Raw genomic sequence first — 15,607 nt, forward strand, 5'->3', positions numbered from 1 at the left:
GAAAAGGCTGTTTGCCCCAGAGGGGCAGGGGCCTGCTGCTGGCACCCCAAGTCCTGCCTAGGCAGCCTGTGCAGGTTTTGGCCTGATGGGAGCAGGCTTGGTAGGGCTTACATCTCTTCTGGCTGATTTTGAGCCCTTGGTGGGGCAGGGGTGGTGCTGGGGAAATGAGTGTTTTCACAGCTTTCTCCAGAGCCAGGAGCCTGCCTCTCTACTCCAGTGCCCTTAGGACAGCCTGGTGCTGTGCTGCTTTCCCAGCAGTAGGCAGGAGCCCAGCTCAGGCTGTTGTAATCACACTGACGAAACTGGGATACTCAACTGGCTCCTGCAAGCTGAGCTGCCTATGCAGGACAGGCATGCTTGAAGTTCCTTAGCCTCTGATACAGAACAAGACCCTTCAGGGAGCTGCAGATGGCAACTGATGCAGGAACAGCCTGTTGAGGGGTTGCAAGGTGGTGGTGGTAGTGTTCTTTTATGGAGAAACACCTAACTCTGTAACCAAGATGTTGCAAGCACTTCAACAGCTTCTGCCTAGGGTTCCTTGCACAGGTGGCACAGCCTGGTGTCAGGTTCACGTGCTGTCACCAAAGCCTTCAGTTTGCCCCAGGGCTAGTTCCGGGGCTGCAAGAGAAGCAGCACACAAGGCTGATGCTCACCAGCTTTAATGTCTGTTAGGAGTAAGAATCAGGCACTTGTAGGGTTCCTGGCCTGCATCTACCCCTCCAGGGGTGCTGGGAGCCTCCCAGGTGCTGAGGCCACAGCCCAGTCTCTTGCTCTACAGCACAGCAGGAAGTGGGTGGGGTTGGTGTGCCCTCCTCACCCCTTGCCCCAACTCAGTGAGCTGCTGACTCAGAGAATAATCTGGTTTTTGTAGCTGCGGCTCAGCTCCTTGTGAGGAAGGACAATGGAGTTGAGAATAACGACCTCAGCAGGGATAGTGACGCTGCAGCCTGTGGAAAGAGTGTGAGGATGAGCAGGAGGGGGGGAGACTCTGCCCCCCTGGGCTGGGGTGGGAGGGACATACCCAGGATTGTGATGGATGGTGTGAGGCGCCCGTCCCGGAAAAGCGTCTCGCTGTCAATCTTGGCGTAGGGATCATTGGGGTTGGGGTCGCTGGGGGTTCCTTCAACTCGGGCCCAGCGCCCAATCGTGCTGTCCCAGCCCACAATGGTATTGAGGACACAGGTGTGGTCCTAGGGTGAAAAGGAGAGGGATGAAGGGTTCTGCTGCCTCCCTTCAACAGGCAGAGGCTGACGCCTACACCCTCAGGCAAGCCCTCCTTACGTGTAGTGAGGCACCATGCAGGACGATGGACTCTCGCACACGCACACCAGCTCCAACTGTCACCCCCTCCCCAATTGAGACGTTGGGGCCCAGCTGTAAGGACAGAGAGAGGCCATGAAGTTGAGCACAAGGGTGCTCTCAGTACCCCGAGCATCTCCCTGGTGCAGGGCACTCACCACTGCAGTGCTGTCAACAGAGGCTGTCGGGTGGATGTACACGTTGCCTGCAACGTAAGGCAGCTGCGGCAGGGGAGGCCCTATCCATGGGCCCACTGCCTCCCCAGGCAGCCCTCAAGGTAGCAGTGGGGTGTCAGGGAGGTACCTCGGATGATAGGGCCTCCAGGTTTGTTCTGGGCCAGCCTCTCTGGGTGGCTTTTGCTGTACTGATTCAGGTAAAGGCGGCTGGCATAGATAGCGGAGCTGCAGGAGGAGCAAAAGGTGGTTACTGCCTCTCTAGCACTACCAGAGCAGAGAAGGATCTGAAGTCAGCATTCCCCCACCCATCCCCAGGGTCCTGCCTGGGGGCTCTCCTCTCCCATTCCAAGGGTAACTGGATGTGCCAACTTTAGACCCAGCACTTACCCAGCTGACTTGATCTGGCTCCAGAAACCATCGGTTTGGTAGACGTAGAGTTTGCCGCTGCCAGCCAGCGCCGTGAACACGTCCTGCTCTAACCGGATCACTTCTGCACGCTGCCAGCCATTAGAGTTCTCCTCTCTGCAAGCAAGAGCCCCATTAAGACACCCACCTCAGTCAGCCTCAGCCAGAGACACCAGAACTAGACCATCCCCAAATCCAGGGCCTTTCTTGACCCTAAACTTCTACCTAGCCATGTACTTCTTGCCAAACGTTGGGGACCACCCCAGCCTCCCTGGGTCCCAAAGCAACAGAGGAATGGGACTCTGCCAGCTGAAACAAGCTCTGAGGCAGAAACTGATGGTGTAAGAGTCCCATCCAGTCCCGGTAGGTGTACTGAGTGACAGATCCTGCTCCCGTTCCAGAGCCCTGCACAGCTGGGTTTTTGCTTGAGCAGTGGCAGAGATGTCAGATGACAGGCTGGCTGAAGTGCTGGAGAGGGGAGCAGAGCGTTCCCAGGTGAAAGGCTTGCTCAGCCCCTTGTCTGGAGCTGAATGAGGATGGGATGGGACAAGAGTAAGAGAGAGGCAAGAGTCTCAAGCTGTCTGGGAGGTGAGCAGAGGGAAAAGCAGCCCTGCAGAGCAGCCTGGAACAGGGAGGAAAGCATGCATACCCCCATGGACAATCCAGCCCCGAGAGCAGCCAGTGCAGACACAGAGGGAGACTTACCCAAGGTAAGGACAGCTGGTGCAGGACCAGGAAACAAGTGAGTGATGGCAGAGGAAAAGATAGAGAAAGAATGGAGGATGAGTGTGCTGCTGCAGCCCTGGGGAAGCAGTGGTGTGGGCCAGACTGGGGGCAGAGAGAAGGCACTCACAGCACTAGCTCCTGCTGGTTCCTCTGGAAGACCTCACCGATGTGCTGGAAGATGGCAGGTGTGAACAGGTAAATGCCACAGTTGATGATCTCGCTCACAAACGTGCTGGGCTTCTCCACATAGTGCTGGACCTGGGAGTAAGGGAAGACATGCGAGTCCCAGGGCCCACACCTGGCACCACACCCTCTGAGGCACGCTGGGAACGTGCACCCACGCCAGTGGCACAGCATGTGCTGCCCACGGTGTGCCCGGCTCCCTGAGGCCCTCTGGTACCTCCTGTGTGTTTGCGTTTGCCACGATACAGCCATAGTTCAGCGCCTGTGTCCTGTTGGCCTGCAGAGCGAGGATGTATTAGCAACGACGGAGCAGCAGGCGTGCAAAGCTGGCCAGACCCACAGCTCGCACCCCAGCAGCCGCCGGCAAGCCCGCGGCAAAGCACTGCTGCTCTCCAGCACTGCCACTCACTGTGGTACCCAGAATGACAAAGCTGTGCGCGTCCCCGTGCTGCTGCTGGAACTCCAGCATCTCCTGCAGGGGGAACTCTGAGCACACGTCTGCGTTGAGCACAAAGAAGGCCTCAGCACCACCTGAGAGGATCTGGTCTCTGAAGTGATAGATGCCACCACCTGTGCCCAGCGCCGCGTACTCCTGTAGGTACCTGTGAGGCAAGCAGGGAAAAGTGAGGACTTAAGGTTAAGTGAGGGTCTGGTGCCACCAGCTAGCAGTAGAGCAGGGAACGACTGGCAGGGGCTGAAGAGCTATAATCCCACCCTGCAGCAACGAGGTTCAGCTGGGAGGGAGGCCATGGGAGTTCGGACTGAGCTGCAGAGGCATCTCTGGAGCAAGAACTGGCCAGGGCAAGGGCAATTTGGCAGAACTAATTAATGTGAGGTGCCAGCAGCTGTGTTTGGGATGGGGCCCACCTCTCTGTTGCCTGGTACTGGCTGGGGGCTGCCAGCCTGGGGGAGGCAGGTGAGGGACTGAGTCAGGCTCTACCCTCGGGGGGGTGTGAGGGCTCCTGCCTACCTGATGGGGATCTTGAACTCCTGTTGCGCAGACAGCAAGAAGCGGCTGAGGGCCTCATGGGGCTGGTAGAAGCCCATCAGCAGGATTTCCTTCATGCCAGGCACCTTGGGACAGAGAGGGGGCTAAGTGAGGGGCCCGGCCCTGCCCCCCGGCCCAGCCCCTGGCCTCCCGGCCCGCTTCGTACCTTGGCACAGGCCTCGATGTGGTGCTGCACCATGGGCACCCCAGCCACCGGGAAGAGCGGCTTGGGCACCTCGAAGGACAACGGCCGGAACCGGGTCCCTGGGGAGCGAAGCAGAACTGGGTCGACGGGGCCCGGTGCCAGCGGGACGTCCCCCGGGCCCGGCGGACTTACCCTTCTGCGGACCCCCGATGAGGATCACCGCCTTCAGCAGCATCACGGCTCGCCCCCGCCGGCACCGCCAGCCCCGGCACCGCCGCCACTTCCGCACACGTAGCTGCCACACGTCACCGCGCACGGCGCTCGCTCCCCACGCGGCGGCACTGCGCCGGGCGGCGCCCACGGCCGCCAGAGGGCGCGCCAGGGCGCGGGGTGACGTAACGCGGCAGCGCCGGCGCGGGGGGTGACGTAACGCGGCTGGGCGGGGGCAGAAAAGGGGCGGGGGCAGTTGCGCGGGGGAGGGGCTCGGGGCGGGCGGGCAGCCGAAAGGGGCAGCCGCCGGCGGGCACCGGGGCGCCGGCATCTGGGTACGGCCGCGCCGGCGGCTCAGCCTCCTGTGGACCGTGGGTTCTGAGCTCTCCGCTGCCGCCTGGCCCTCCAGCACTCGGTGTTTTCGCTCCATGGTGCCAGCGCCGCCGTGAGCCAGCCCTCCCTGCACATCCTCGCTGCTCTCGTGGCTCTGGCACCGGGTTTCGACACCCTTCTTAGCCCAGCCCCATCTGGGAACCTTCCTGGCTTTGAGCCCTTGGAGCCCGGGACAGGACCTTTCCGTGGCGCCCAGTCCTCGGAGGCAAGCGGGGGCTGCTCTGCCCACCTCCCCATCCCCTCCCAGCAAGGCACAGAGGTGGGGACTGCTGCTCAGGTTCTTTATTGCTGCTCTGGCACATTGCTTGCTCCAAAGCACAGGGACGTTGGCAACTCCGGAGCCCGGCAGAGAGGAGGGGACAAGGACACGGACGGGGGCGCAGGTGGGGACAGGCAGACGCCTTTCCCCCACAGTCAATAAATAAAGCCCTATTGCTACAGCAGCTTGGAAGGCAGGTGCCCAACTCCTGCCCCAGACCCCTACCCGGGTCACCCAGCCACACTGGCACCTTGCTGCCAGAGAGGAGGGGTAAGGAGGGGCTGTGGGGCTTGGCAAAGCAGGACCAAGGAGTCAGGTGGGAGGTGACACGGAAGGTTGTGTGTGGGGACCCGAGGACGGGCAGGTGGGCTGGTAGCAGGGTGCAGGGTGAGGGCCAGAGCCGGACAGGCAGAGCACGAGCAGCATGGGCCTGAGCAGGTGCAGGAGGTGTGCATGGCACGTGGGTGCCCCCCTGCAAAGAAGGGGTGCCAGCCAGTCCCCCACCCCATCATGGGGCACAGCCAACAGCCCCCAGCAAGGCACTGGCATTGGTCCTGGGGCCACAAACCTGCTTGCCAGGACTGGAGCTGGGAGAAGCAGAAGTGGGGGGTGGAGGGGGTGGTCTGGAGGTCCCCGCTCCCAGCCATGAGGACCGGGGCTGTGCTGGCTGGCCAGGGACCATGGCAGGACTGTAAGTGGGCTCCTCTCTGCAGGAACTGCTGGAGCAGTCTCAGACCTCGAGCACCGGCACACAAACTGGAGGGAGCACAGGGACCCCTGCGTCGTGGCCAGGGGCAGCTGCAGGATGCAGCGTAAGGCACACGGCTGATGGAATCCTTGTGGCCAGCGCTGGCCAGTGTGCTGGTGTCTCTCCCATTCCCACCTAGAGTTTTCCTTGTCTCCCTGTCTGCATGTCTCCATCCCATCCTTCTCCTGACCCTCTGCCACATTCTCTTTCCCTCCATAGCAAGGCTTCCTACTGCTCGCCCGCTGCCAAACCCTGCTGCTGGGCTGGCTGGGGCAGCACCTTGCCTCTGTCAGAACTGCCAAAATAGTGCCAGCCACCAGTACCCCTGATGGAGGCGTGTGAGGTCCGTGGGTTCATCCTAGTTACTCCTTGGCCACCCCATCCCACGGCCCCTGGAATGTTCCTCTGGCTCCTTGGCCCTTCACAGCCGTGGCCGAGGCACCAGTTACTGTGGCCCCGGTGGCTGACCGCCCTGGTAGGAGCGGAGTAAGACCTTGTGCTTGGTGACAGCCTCGCCACGGCGCCGCTGGTGGTCCACCAGGAACTCCTTGAGGCGATTGGTGGTGAACGTCAGAGTCTGGCGACGCAGCTTCATCAGGTAGGCATCCTGGAGCCAGGCATTGGCAAAGCAGTCCTTCACTGTGGGACGGCTCCTGAGGCAGGGGTGGCTCCGTGTCAGTGGCTGCAAAGTGCCCACCACTGCTGCGCTCCCCGAACCCAGCCACCACCCCTGCTCTGCAAGACCTGGGGCATCCCGGCCCCTTCCAAGGGCAAAGACAGAATGCAAGCCCTGGGCATAGGAGATTCCAGCCCTCTACAGGAGCAGGGATGGAGCCTGGGCTCCCACTGATGGACAGAATCTCACCCAGCAGGCAGCTGCCCTTCTGGTCTGGTTGCTTGCACAGTTCAGAGTTGTGTTCCCCTGTGGCACACTGGGCACTTACCAGGGGTGGACAGCAAGGACCTTGCGGATGAAGAGGGCAGCACTCTGTGAGACGTTGGGGTACAGCTTGAATGCATCAAAGCGCCCTGCCAGGATGCGGTTCTCTGTCTCAATGGGATCCAGTTCAAAGAACGGTGACCGCCCGCTGAGCCTGCAAGAGTGGAGAGGGTGGCACAGGCTGGGAAGCAGCAGTGGGAGGGCACCCAGCGATCCCTACCCACCCATCCCTGGTTTGGGACAGCAACATCTGCCCAGGTTGTCTTAATCCCCATGTTCAGCTGGGAGGGGTCTGCAGGACCACAGCATCCTCTGGCCTGCTGTCTCCCGTGGCACTGAGCCCTGGGTGAGGATGATTACACCTCAGGGTGCCTGTCCCCTCAGCCCCTTCTCTTACATGATGTAGGTGAGGACGCCAACACCCCAGACATCTGCTGCGGAGCCCACCGGATCCCCCTTCACCACCTCCGGTGCTGCAGGCAAGGGAGCATGTTTGTTATATGCACTGGGTAACCCAGCCCCAGCCCCAACAGCATCCCCAGCACCCAGGGCAGCTACCCCACCACTGCACGCTCCCCACCCCCATCACCCCTCCCTGGCATTGTGGCTATTACCCTGACAAAACCCAGCACCTCCAAAGGTACGTCAACTGCCCTGTTTACCCAAACTGATCTAGGGTAGGGTGTCCCTGCCCATGGTAGGGGGTTGGAACTAGACGATCCTTGTGATCCCTTCCAACCCTGACTGATTCTATGGTTCTATGATTCTCTGGATTCTAAACTCTCCCACTGAGAGCAGCAACTCTACAGCAACCCTCAGCAATCACACCTATCACCCCAAAGGCCCCTCAGCATCCTTAAGGACATCTCTGTTCCTCCCTCTTCTCAACACCTACGGCACACAGACATACATGCACACCTTGGGCACAGCAGTTCCCCAGATCTCTCCCCATCCCCATGGTGCTGCACCCCTGGTGCCCCACTCACACATGTACTCCAAGGTGCCAACACGCCGCCCCAGCTGCCGCAGCACGAGGGGGTTGTAGGTCTGGGCGCTGCCAAAGTCAATGATCTTGAGGGCGTTCATGCCCGAGATGAGCACGTTGTCTGGCTTGATGTCAAGGTGCACGATGCGGCGGCCGTGCAAGTACTCGAGGCCCTGCAGCAGCTGCAGCACGTAGTTCACCACATCGTCCTCTGAGTAGCGAAACCTGGGGGCAAGTGGCATCAGAGAATCAAGCAGGTTGGAAGAGACCTCCAAGTTCACCCAGCCCAACCTAGCACCCAGCCCTGGCCAATCAGCCAGACCATGGCACTAAAGTGTCTCAACCAGGCTTTTCTGGAACACCTCCAGGGATGGGCTCTCCACCACCTCCCTGGGCAGCCCATTCCAATGCCAATCACTCTGGCAACAACTTCCTCCTAACATCCAGCCCATACCACACCCCAGCACATCAGTGGGCAGCCCTGTGCTGGCAGCTGTCCCTGGCAGTCCCACGCATGCCCTTACCTGTCCACGATGCTGTAGAGGATCTCCTTGCCGGCGCAGTTCTCACAGATGAGTACCAGGTACCGGGGGGTGATGTATGCCTCGTGCAGGGCCATGATGCGCTCGTGGTGCAGTGCCTTGAGGATCTCATACTCCTGCAGTACACTCTGCTTCCGCTCTGCCTCATAGGGCACAATCTTGGCCATGAAGTGCTTCCCAGTGGCGTTCTCTTTGCACAGCCGGATCACTCCAAAACGGCCCCTGTGGCACAGGATGGTGCTCAGCATCCATGGCGTGGGTGCTGCGGGGCAGGACAACCCCGGCAGAACGTTCTCTGTCCCACTGCTACTCACCTTGCCTTCTCATCCAGGAAGGTGTATGGCTTCTGGGGGACCCCTTGCCGCAATGCCATGCTGTCTTTAGACCCTGGGACCCCACTCTCAGCCTGGGGCTCCTTGGAGGATGGGGCAGCAGCAGGTGAGTCCTGCACAGGGGTTGGTGCAGGGGGCATGGAGACGAAGGAAGTGACCATGTAGGGGGGCATCTTCCGTGCAGGTGTGGTGTTGGTGGCGAGAGGCAACACAGGGGCTGAGCTGGGGGTGGTCAACACTGGGGAAGTGGGGGACGACTTGGAAGGAGATGGAGCCTGGAGTGGGGGTGGTGAATCTGTGGGGAGTGCAGGAGAGCCCTGGGTGGGGGTGTCTGTGTGGGGTGAGGCAGCAGTCCGAGGGGGAGTGAACATCAGCTCAGGGGGCATGCAGACAGTGATGTTGGGTGGGAGTTCAGAATCCAGCCGCTCCAATCCCTCTTGGGGTGTAGGGGGCTGGGAAACCCCTGAGGGGGCATCCGTCTGTGCCATCCCATCTGCCTTCTGTCCTCCCTTGTGCTTGCGGGGTGGTGTGGTGGGAGGGATGCCTGTGGCTGGTGCCTCCAGCTGCCCCGTGGGTGTTTGGGTTGACCGGCTGGAAGCCACCTTCTCAGGGACAGGGACAGCACTGTCCTTGGCTGGGGCAGCTCGGGCATCTGCAGGGAGCAAAGTGAGACACGAGCCAGGGTGGGAGTAAGCAAGGAGAAGGGTGCAAGTGACACCCCATTCCCCAAAGCCCTGAGGAGAAGATCCCTGAGGACTCAAGATCCCAGAGGCTCCACACCCCGCAGGACAGGGCTCACTTACCTGCTGCCTCAAGGTGCACCTTCGCTGAGGGGGTGCTGTAGGGCCCCTGCCCGGCCTTGTTAACACAGGCCACTCGGAACTTGGCAGCACTGCCAGGGGACAGCTCCGTCACGTTGAAGTAGCAGTCAGTGATGCCGGTGCTGACAATCTTCCACTCGTGCTCCCCTGTCAGCATGAGGGGTAAGATGAGGTGAGGGCAGGCCAGTGGCAGCACCCTGTCCCCACGCCTGACTCAGGACCCCAAGGACCCCCTGGGGACAGCAAGGACTTCAGGCACTTTTTCCTTGTCTTGGTGGCCCTGAGCCCAACTTTCAGGCTGCTCCTCCTGGGAGTTGGGAGGCAGCCCCACCTACCATCCAGCCTGCGCTCCAGCGTGTAGGTGCAGGGGGCTTTGCTCTCCGCAGGCTTCCACAGCACCAGCACCGTGTTCTTGTACTTCTGGGGGATCTCTGGGGTGCCCGGCCGCCCAGGGAGCCCTGCAAGGGGACAGGCAGGGTGGGCTGTGTGCTCAGCCAGGAGCAGGGCTGAGCTATTGAGGTATGAGGGCAGCACAACGTGTGGGCTCAGAGATGCTGACGGCGCCTGGCAAGATCAGCCTGCCCCACTCAAAAGTTCCAGACTCTTGCAGATGTGGAGAGTGCAGCTTTGAAGATTGCCGTGCCCCAACCAGTCCCCAGCCATGGGATTTATGACTGGTAGGTGCTCTCATGGAGCTGCACCTATGTCCTGTGAGGTTCCCCTCCCTGCCTCCTTACGTGCCACAGCCAGCGTGCAGGAGCTTATGGCTGTGCCCAGGATGTTGGCAGCTGCGCACTCGTAGAGCCCCGCGTCCTTCCTGGAGACCTTGGTGATGGTGAGCATCTGCCGGCCGTCCTTGCAGGAGATGACATTCAGCGCGCTGTCTGGCTGCAGGGACTTCTTGTCTGCAGCAGGGAGCAGAGAAGAGGGATGATACCGTTTCTTGCCCCGCTGCCCGCCCGCTGAGGTAGCACAGGCAGTGCGCTGCCCACCTTTCATCCAGAGAATCCTGGGGGTTGGGCTGCCAGCAGGCAGGCAGCAGAGGGTCAGCGCCTCACCCTCCAGCAGCACCTGGTCCTTTAGCTTGATGTGGAAAATGGGGGGGAAATCTGGAAAGCACAGAGGAGTTGAGGCTGGGGCAGCAACGAGCACCTACCGTCCCGTCCTGGGGCCGTACCTACCCGACTCGCTGTGCGTGTGCGGCCGGCCGGCAGCAGATCCCTCTTCCCGCAGCAGGCTGGAGGGGATGCTGGGCTGTGATGCCACCTTCTCCTTCTTGCTCCGTGAGAGCCCCCAGCGCTCCCAGCGGGTCCGCTTCTGGCTGTCACCTCCACCTGTGGGCAACCAGGGTGGTTGAGAGCAGGGCCAAGCGAGGGCAGCTGTACCCCTCCCCTTGCCCGGGGCAGCTGGGCCATAGGGTGCTGACGAGAACCCTCCTCATCACTCACCTTTGGCAGAGGCAGAGGAGCGAGTGCTGGACTCAGAGCGCAGGGACTCGGAGGAGGGTGCCGGTGCCGGGTGGGACCCTGGCTTCAAGCTTTCCCCCTCAGAGCTGGCTCGGCGGAGCTCTGGGGGCCCCTCGCCCTCCAGCTGCTCATCCGACAGGCTGCGAAGCCGAGCCGAGACCTTCTCCACCGTTGCGCTGATCTTCCTCCGCACAGCCACTGCTGGCGACTCCCTCTCCCCAACACCCCCCGGCTCTGACTTGAGGCTCTCCGAGTCCCTCCGCTCCTTGGAGCTGCCCATGGCCAAGCTCCAGGAGAAGCGGCGACCGCCAGACAGGGTCTCACTACTTCCATCCTCCCCCCTGCTCTTCTTCCTCTCAGCAGGTGGAGTCCGCTTGAGGAGGACAGACATCCTCCGCAGGAAGCCCCTGTCCTTCTCCACCTCGTGCAGGTCCTGCACTGACTTGGACTTGGCTGCCAGCCCAGTGGGTCGATCTCTGCGCAGCTCTAGGGGCACACCGACTGGTGTGGGACGGTAGATGCCCTCATCAGGGGCGGGGGGCCCAGCCAGGTGCCTGTCCTCAGAGCGAGAGCGGGTGAGGAGCTTCAGCCCTCGGCTGAGCGATGATTCCCGGCCCCGCTTGAACTTGGCTTCAAAGACCTCCTCTGAGTCAATGTCCTGGATGACCAGGGAACTGGAGGAGCCAGTGGGCTTTGTCTCCTTCCTCAATGATGGTGCTGATGGAGGTGGCTCAGTGGGGGTAGCTGGTGGGGGCTGGGGGGTTTCCTCGGTGGCTGGTTCCTCACCTGGCACAGCACCCAAGGCTTGCATGACCTTGGCATAGGAAGAAGTTTGGGGACCTTGGGTCCTGGGGGCCAGGGGCTGTGGAGAGGTAAGTGCTCCTGTCCTTGCAGCCCCTTCCCCACTGATTCCAGCCACCTTGATGGGTGTCTTCTCCTGACTTCTGGCCTTGAGCTTAGTTCCCGTGGTGGTGGCAGCCACACTAGCTGTGGGCTGGCCATGCTCCTCAGGGATGTGCCTCCTCCCCAAGGCAGCCTTGTCAGCAGGGACCTGGGCTGTGGCCATCTCTACTGCTGGGGGTGTTGGCAAGCCAGGGGTGTCTGGTGACACAGGGGGCCGGGCATCAGAGAGGGCTGAGAGCGAGGGGGACTCCTTGAGCTGCTGTGCCTCCAGGTGGGCCATTGGGATCTCCAGGGGTGCACCGGAGCGGCGGTGTCGGACAACAGGCTCTGCGTCCCCATGGCTGAAGGAGCTGCTCTTCTGCAGCTGGCGCTCACTGGGGAGGAGGCGCGGAGAAGTGGCCTCACTGGAAGCCGCCCGCACAAGCTGTGGCACTGCCGATGCCCGCGGCTCCAGCCGGGTTGGCCGTGAGACCTTCTTGTCAGAGCTGACCCCCAGAGTTTCCAGAAGGGGACCCCGCAGGCCACTGACCTTGCTGTCCCCAGAGCTGCCCCTCAGCAGCCGCTGGCGCATCAGCTCCAGGCGCTGGGCGTGATCATCCTCCCCCCAGACCACCTTCCGCCGTGGCAGCTCCATGGAAGCTGCCTTGGCCAGGACCCGGCGGGGGTCCCGGCCAGCCTCAGCCCCCTCATCAGTCCCTGGGGGCTGACGGACCAGCAGGGCATTGTCAGCTGAGCTGCCTCTCTTCAGCTCTCCCCGCCGGGCACTCCCTGGGGATTCCAGGCTGGAGCCCTTCCTCATGGCTTTGCGAGGGTACTCTGGCCTCTTTTGGGTTTCGGGGGCTTCTTCATCGGAGGAGCCAGGTGCCTCTGCCTCTGTGCACGGCTGCCGCAGCCCAGAACCCCTCGGCCGCTTGCCTAGGGCCACCCCGGGCTTCCCTGAGGCCTGACTCTGCCACTCCATGGGGGAGACGTCCCCCGTTGCGACACCTTCCAGCTGTAACCCCTCAGATGGCCCAATGGCCTCATCGTCTGTGGGGATCTCATTGAGCGACATGCGGGAGCCAGAGAACTCCACCTGGTGTGGCATGGGGATGAAAGGCAGCTCATCCAGGTCATCTGAATCCGAGGAGGACGACAGCGCAGGGGACTCCTTGAGGTGCCGGGGCACGGCGATGGAGAGGTGGTTGGATGTGTCCTCGAGCAGCTCCGGGATCGGCCGCAGCACCATGTTGCACTTGTAGCTGATCTGCGAGCGCTACAGCCAGGAGAGAGGGATGGATCAGGCCCGAGTGGCTGGCGTGGCATCATCTTGCCCAATGAACATCATCCCATCCTGCCCAGGACACAGCCCTACCTAGCCCGCTCCCTCCCCAGCTCCTGCCTTCACCTGCCATTTCCGACGGGAAAGGAAGAGCTTCAGGTGGTCAGTGCTGATGATCTTTCCCTTGGCCAGCGTCTGTGGAGCAAAGAGACAGCAGTGTCCCACAGAGCCTCCTGCAGGCTCAGGGAGACCCTTCTGCTGCTGGGAACTGGGTCCCTGCCCAGGCTCACCTTGAACCAAGGATGCTCCAGGGTCTGCTCTGCAGTGGGTCTCCTGTGAACCAACACCACTAGATGAGAACCAGCTGACATGCTTGACCTACCTGACCTGCCTGACCTGGGGGACTTTGGCCAGCTCGAGGAAGGGCAGGAGGGTCTGTGCTGCACCCTACTAGGGCTATGCAGCCAGCCTGCTGTCAGGGACCAAAATGCACAGGGGTCCCCACCCTCCCTTGAGCACAGCGGTCATGCCAGAGGCAGGGGCTGAGGACCTTGCAGCACTCACAGCTTGTCGTTGACCAGCACTTTGATGACAAAGCCCTTGGCTTCCCGAGTGAGCCCCTGGAACATCCTCTCCTCAAAAGCCACGTTGTAGTTGCGGATGTTCATTAGTGTTGTCTTGTCATTCTCCCCCACGAAAGGGGAGATCCCTGTCAGGCTGCCGAGGAGAGAACACTGTCATCAGGCAACTGGGACATGGGGAACAGCATAACAAGGATGGGAGAGTCAGGATGGGATCCAGAACCTCAGCCCCAGTGCATTGGAGAGGGCAGAGGCTCAAGTGGCCAGGGAGGAGGATGAGTCTGAAAGGAGTGATGTGTGTGGCCGCAGCCCAGTACTGCAACCAGCAAGGGGGAAGGAAGGGTATTCCTCCCACGGAGGCCCACCAGGACACTTACCAGAGGTAGGTGATAACCCCCACAGGCCTGCAGAGAGGGGAGCACAGTTACTGCACAGTATGAGCCAATCTGGGGTGCCCAATCCCTCCTGCCATAGCAGGGAGCCCACCATCCGCTCCCAGGTTGCCCTTACCAGATGTCAGTGACACTGGAGATGGGGCTCTGGTTGACGATCTCAGGGCCCACAAACTCAGGGGTGCCATACTTGCAGTACTGTGGCTCCTCGGGTGTCAGCTCCTGCGCGTTGCCAAAGTCACAGATCCGGACCTGCTCGCTGTTCGAATCCGCCATGAGGAGGTTTTCTGGCTACAAGACAGTGTGGGGCAGAGGGCAGCTTGGCATGAGGCAGGGGCTCCCCCCCAGGGAAGGGATGTCCCCCATTAGTAGGATGAAGCTCCTTGAAGCCACAGGAACACAGCCCTGCAGGCACAGGGCAGGAAGAGGCTGGAGAGCCTTGCACTCACTTTAATGTCCAGGTGCAGGACTTTGTGCTGGTGCAGGTAGCAGATGCCCTCCAGGACCTGCCGAACGTAAGACCGGACCTGCAGCAGATAGAGTGGGGAGGGTGGGTGCCCTGAGCATGGGTCAGCACCACACTAGCCCCATGCAGAGGAGGGTGTGGGCTGTAGCCCCCTTTGCAACCTCATACAATGGGCGTTGTGCGTCCCTGGGCCGGGACAGATCCCTGTGTCTCCAGGCTCCCTACCTCCCTCATCACTTTGCCCCTGCTAGGGTTCACCCACCTCAGACTCACACACCGAAGGCTTCCTTGCCATCCTGTCCAGCAGCTCTTCCTTGGCACAGCTGGGCCCCTGTTAAGGAGCACAGAAACTCCACACCTTGCCATGTCCTGCACCCTCCTAGGTGCACAGCTACTCCACAACTGCTCTGACCGCCCATCTTCCCCAAAAGCCTCCCCTCATCCCCCACACCACATGCTTCTGGAGCAGCACCCAGAGGATACAGCTCCATGACCATGATGATGGCATTCTTCTTCTCAAAGGCATCGTGGAAGAAGACAATGCGCTCGTGGTCCAGCTGTGAGAGGATGTGCAGCTCCCTCCGTGCTGACTGCTTGGCTTTGGTCCTCCCAGGGATGAACTTGGCAGCAAAGTCCAGCTGGCTGCTCTTCTCCGTCACCCTTCGCAGGTAGGAGAAAGCTCCCCTGCAACGCAGCAGTGAGGGCAAGGAGAGATAAGAAAGCAGGCAAGCAGGACGCCTCCCGAGCAGCTGGGGCAGGCACCCGCTCTGCAGGGAGCTGACCACAACCTCAGCAGCCTCCCAAGACCCTCCACAGAGAACCCCCAGGTCTGGCTTTGCTCCAGCTGCCCTGGCTTTCCACTCTGAGCTGACACTGGAGCATCCCACAATAGCTGAGAGCAGCCCCAGCACATCACAATCTTCTGTATCATGGAGCTGAGACCCGTGGGTCAGAGATGCAGGGTGCAGCCTGTCTCTAGCACCCCTTGTCCCTGTTGTACCTAAGGTGCTTCTCTGACAGTGCCGAAAGCCCCTGTACCTCCCAATCTCTTCATGCACATCGTAGTAGTCAGTCAGGCGTCGTGCCTTGTGCAGTGCCTCTTCCTCCATGGCAGCATCAACAGTAGGATGGGCTGGGGAAAGAGAAGCACCAGTGGGGGACAAGCTGGGAAGGCAGGCTCTGCAGCCGGGGAGCCAAGAGGACCAGCTGGCCATACCTGCTCGCACCACCAACTCTGCCTTGCAGGAGACCTCCCCAGCCAGGTTCTTGGCCGTGCAGGTGTACACACCACTGTCAGACTCAGCAGCACCCAGCACTACCAGCGAGCACTCATTGTCCTCATACACGAAGCTCAGGTGGCTGCTCTCCTCCAGCAGCTCCCCATCC

The 15,607-nt window shown here is 61.3% G+C and overlaps 2 protein-coding genes across 8 annotated transcripts in view; both read right to left on the minus strand.

Moving 5' to 3' along the window:
* Positions 1-643: 643 nt before the first annotated feature.
* Positions 644-4,250, minus strand: GMPPA (GDP-mannose pyrophosphorylase A). Of its 2 annotated transcripts, XM_064164493.1 has the most exons (13): positions 4,115-4,217; positions 3,944-4,041; positions 3,760-3,863; positions 3,199-3,391; positions 3,007-3,066; positions 2,734-2,864; positions 2,586-2,600; positions 1,863-1,997; positions 1,603-1,700; positions 1,458-1,504; positions 1,282-1,374; positions 1,022-1,190; positions 644-947 (listed from the first exon to the last, which is right to left on the minus strand). In XM_064164493.1, exons 1-13 carry the CDS (start codon positions 4,155-4,157, stop codon positions 847-849), a joined length of 1,287 nt encoding a protein of 428 aa, XP_064020563.1. In that variant the 5' UTR covers positions 4,158-4,217; the 3' UTR covers positions 644-846. The 2 variants fall into 2 exon arrangements, with proteins under 2 accessions (XP_064020563.1, XP_064020571.1); XM_064164501.1 differs by lacking the exon at positions 2,586-2,600 and having other exon boundaries at positions 4,115-4,250.
* Positions 4,251-4,792: 542 nt separating this feature from the next.
* SPEG (striated muscle enriched protein kinase) overlaps positions 4,793-15,607 on the minus strand; it is a 32,010-nt gene continuing 21,195 nt past the window's right edge. For all 6 annotated transcript variants that reach the window (XM_064164512.1, XM_064164519.1, XM_064164556.1 and 3 more), the window contains 22 exons: positions 15,438-15,606; positions 15,260-15,353; positions 14,705-14,905; positions 14,484-14,544; positions 14,205-14,282; positions 13,874-14,046; positions 13,741-13,767; positions 13,347-13,499; positions 13,073-13,115; positions 12,909-12,977; positions 10,601-12,776; positions 10,334-10,486; positions 10,145-10,261; positions 9,890-10,057; positions 9,488-9,610; positions 9,135-9,299; positions 8,314-8,983; positions 7,982-8,221; positions 7,459-7,682; positions 6,870-6,945; positions 6,477-6,626; positions 4,793-6,185 (listed from right to left, as the gene is read on the minus strand). In XM_064164512.1, coding sequence (XP_064020582.1) covers positions 5,978-6,185; positions 6,477-6,626; positions 6,870-6,945; positions 7,459-7,682; positions 7,982-8,221; positions 8,314-8,983; positions 9,135-9,299; positions 9,488-9,610; positions 9,890-10,057; positions 10,145-10,261; positions 10,334-10,486; positions 10,601-12,776; positions 12,909-12,977; positions 13,073-13,115; positions 13,347-13,499; positions 13,741-13,767; positions 13,874-14,046; positions 14,205-14,282; positions 14,484-14,544; positions 14,705-14,905; positions 15,260-15,353; positions 15,438-15,606 — 5,538 coding nt within the window. In that variant the 3' untranslated portion in view covers positions 4,793-5,977. The remainder of the gene's footprint in view (positions 6,186-6,476; positions 6,627-6,869; positions 6,946-7,458; positions 7,683-7,981; positions 8,222-8,313; positions 8,984-9,134; positions 9,300-9,487; positions 9,611-9,889; positions 10,058-10,144; positions 10,262-10,333; positions 10,487-10,600; positions 12,777-12,908; positions 12,978-13,072; positions 13,116-13,346; positions 13,500-13,740; positions 13,768-13,873; positions 14,047-14,204; positions 14,283-14,483; positions 14,545-14,704; positions 14,906-15,259; positions 15,354-15,437; position 15,607) is intronic.

The sequence above is a fragment of the Pogoniulus pusillus genome, chromosome 2, assembly GCF_015220805.1.
Source record: "Pogoniulus pusillus isolate bPogPus1 chromosome 2, bPogPus1.pri, whole genome shotgun sequence".
Lineage (NCBI taxonomy): Eukaryota > Metazoa > Chordata > Aves > Piciformes > Lybiidae > Pogoniulus > Pogoniulus pusillus.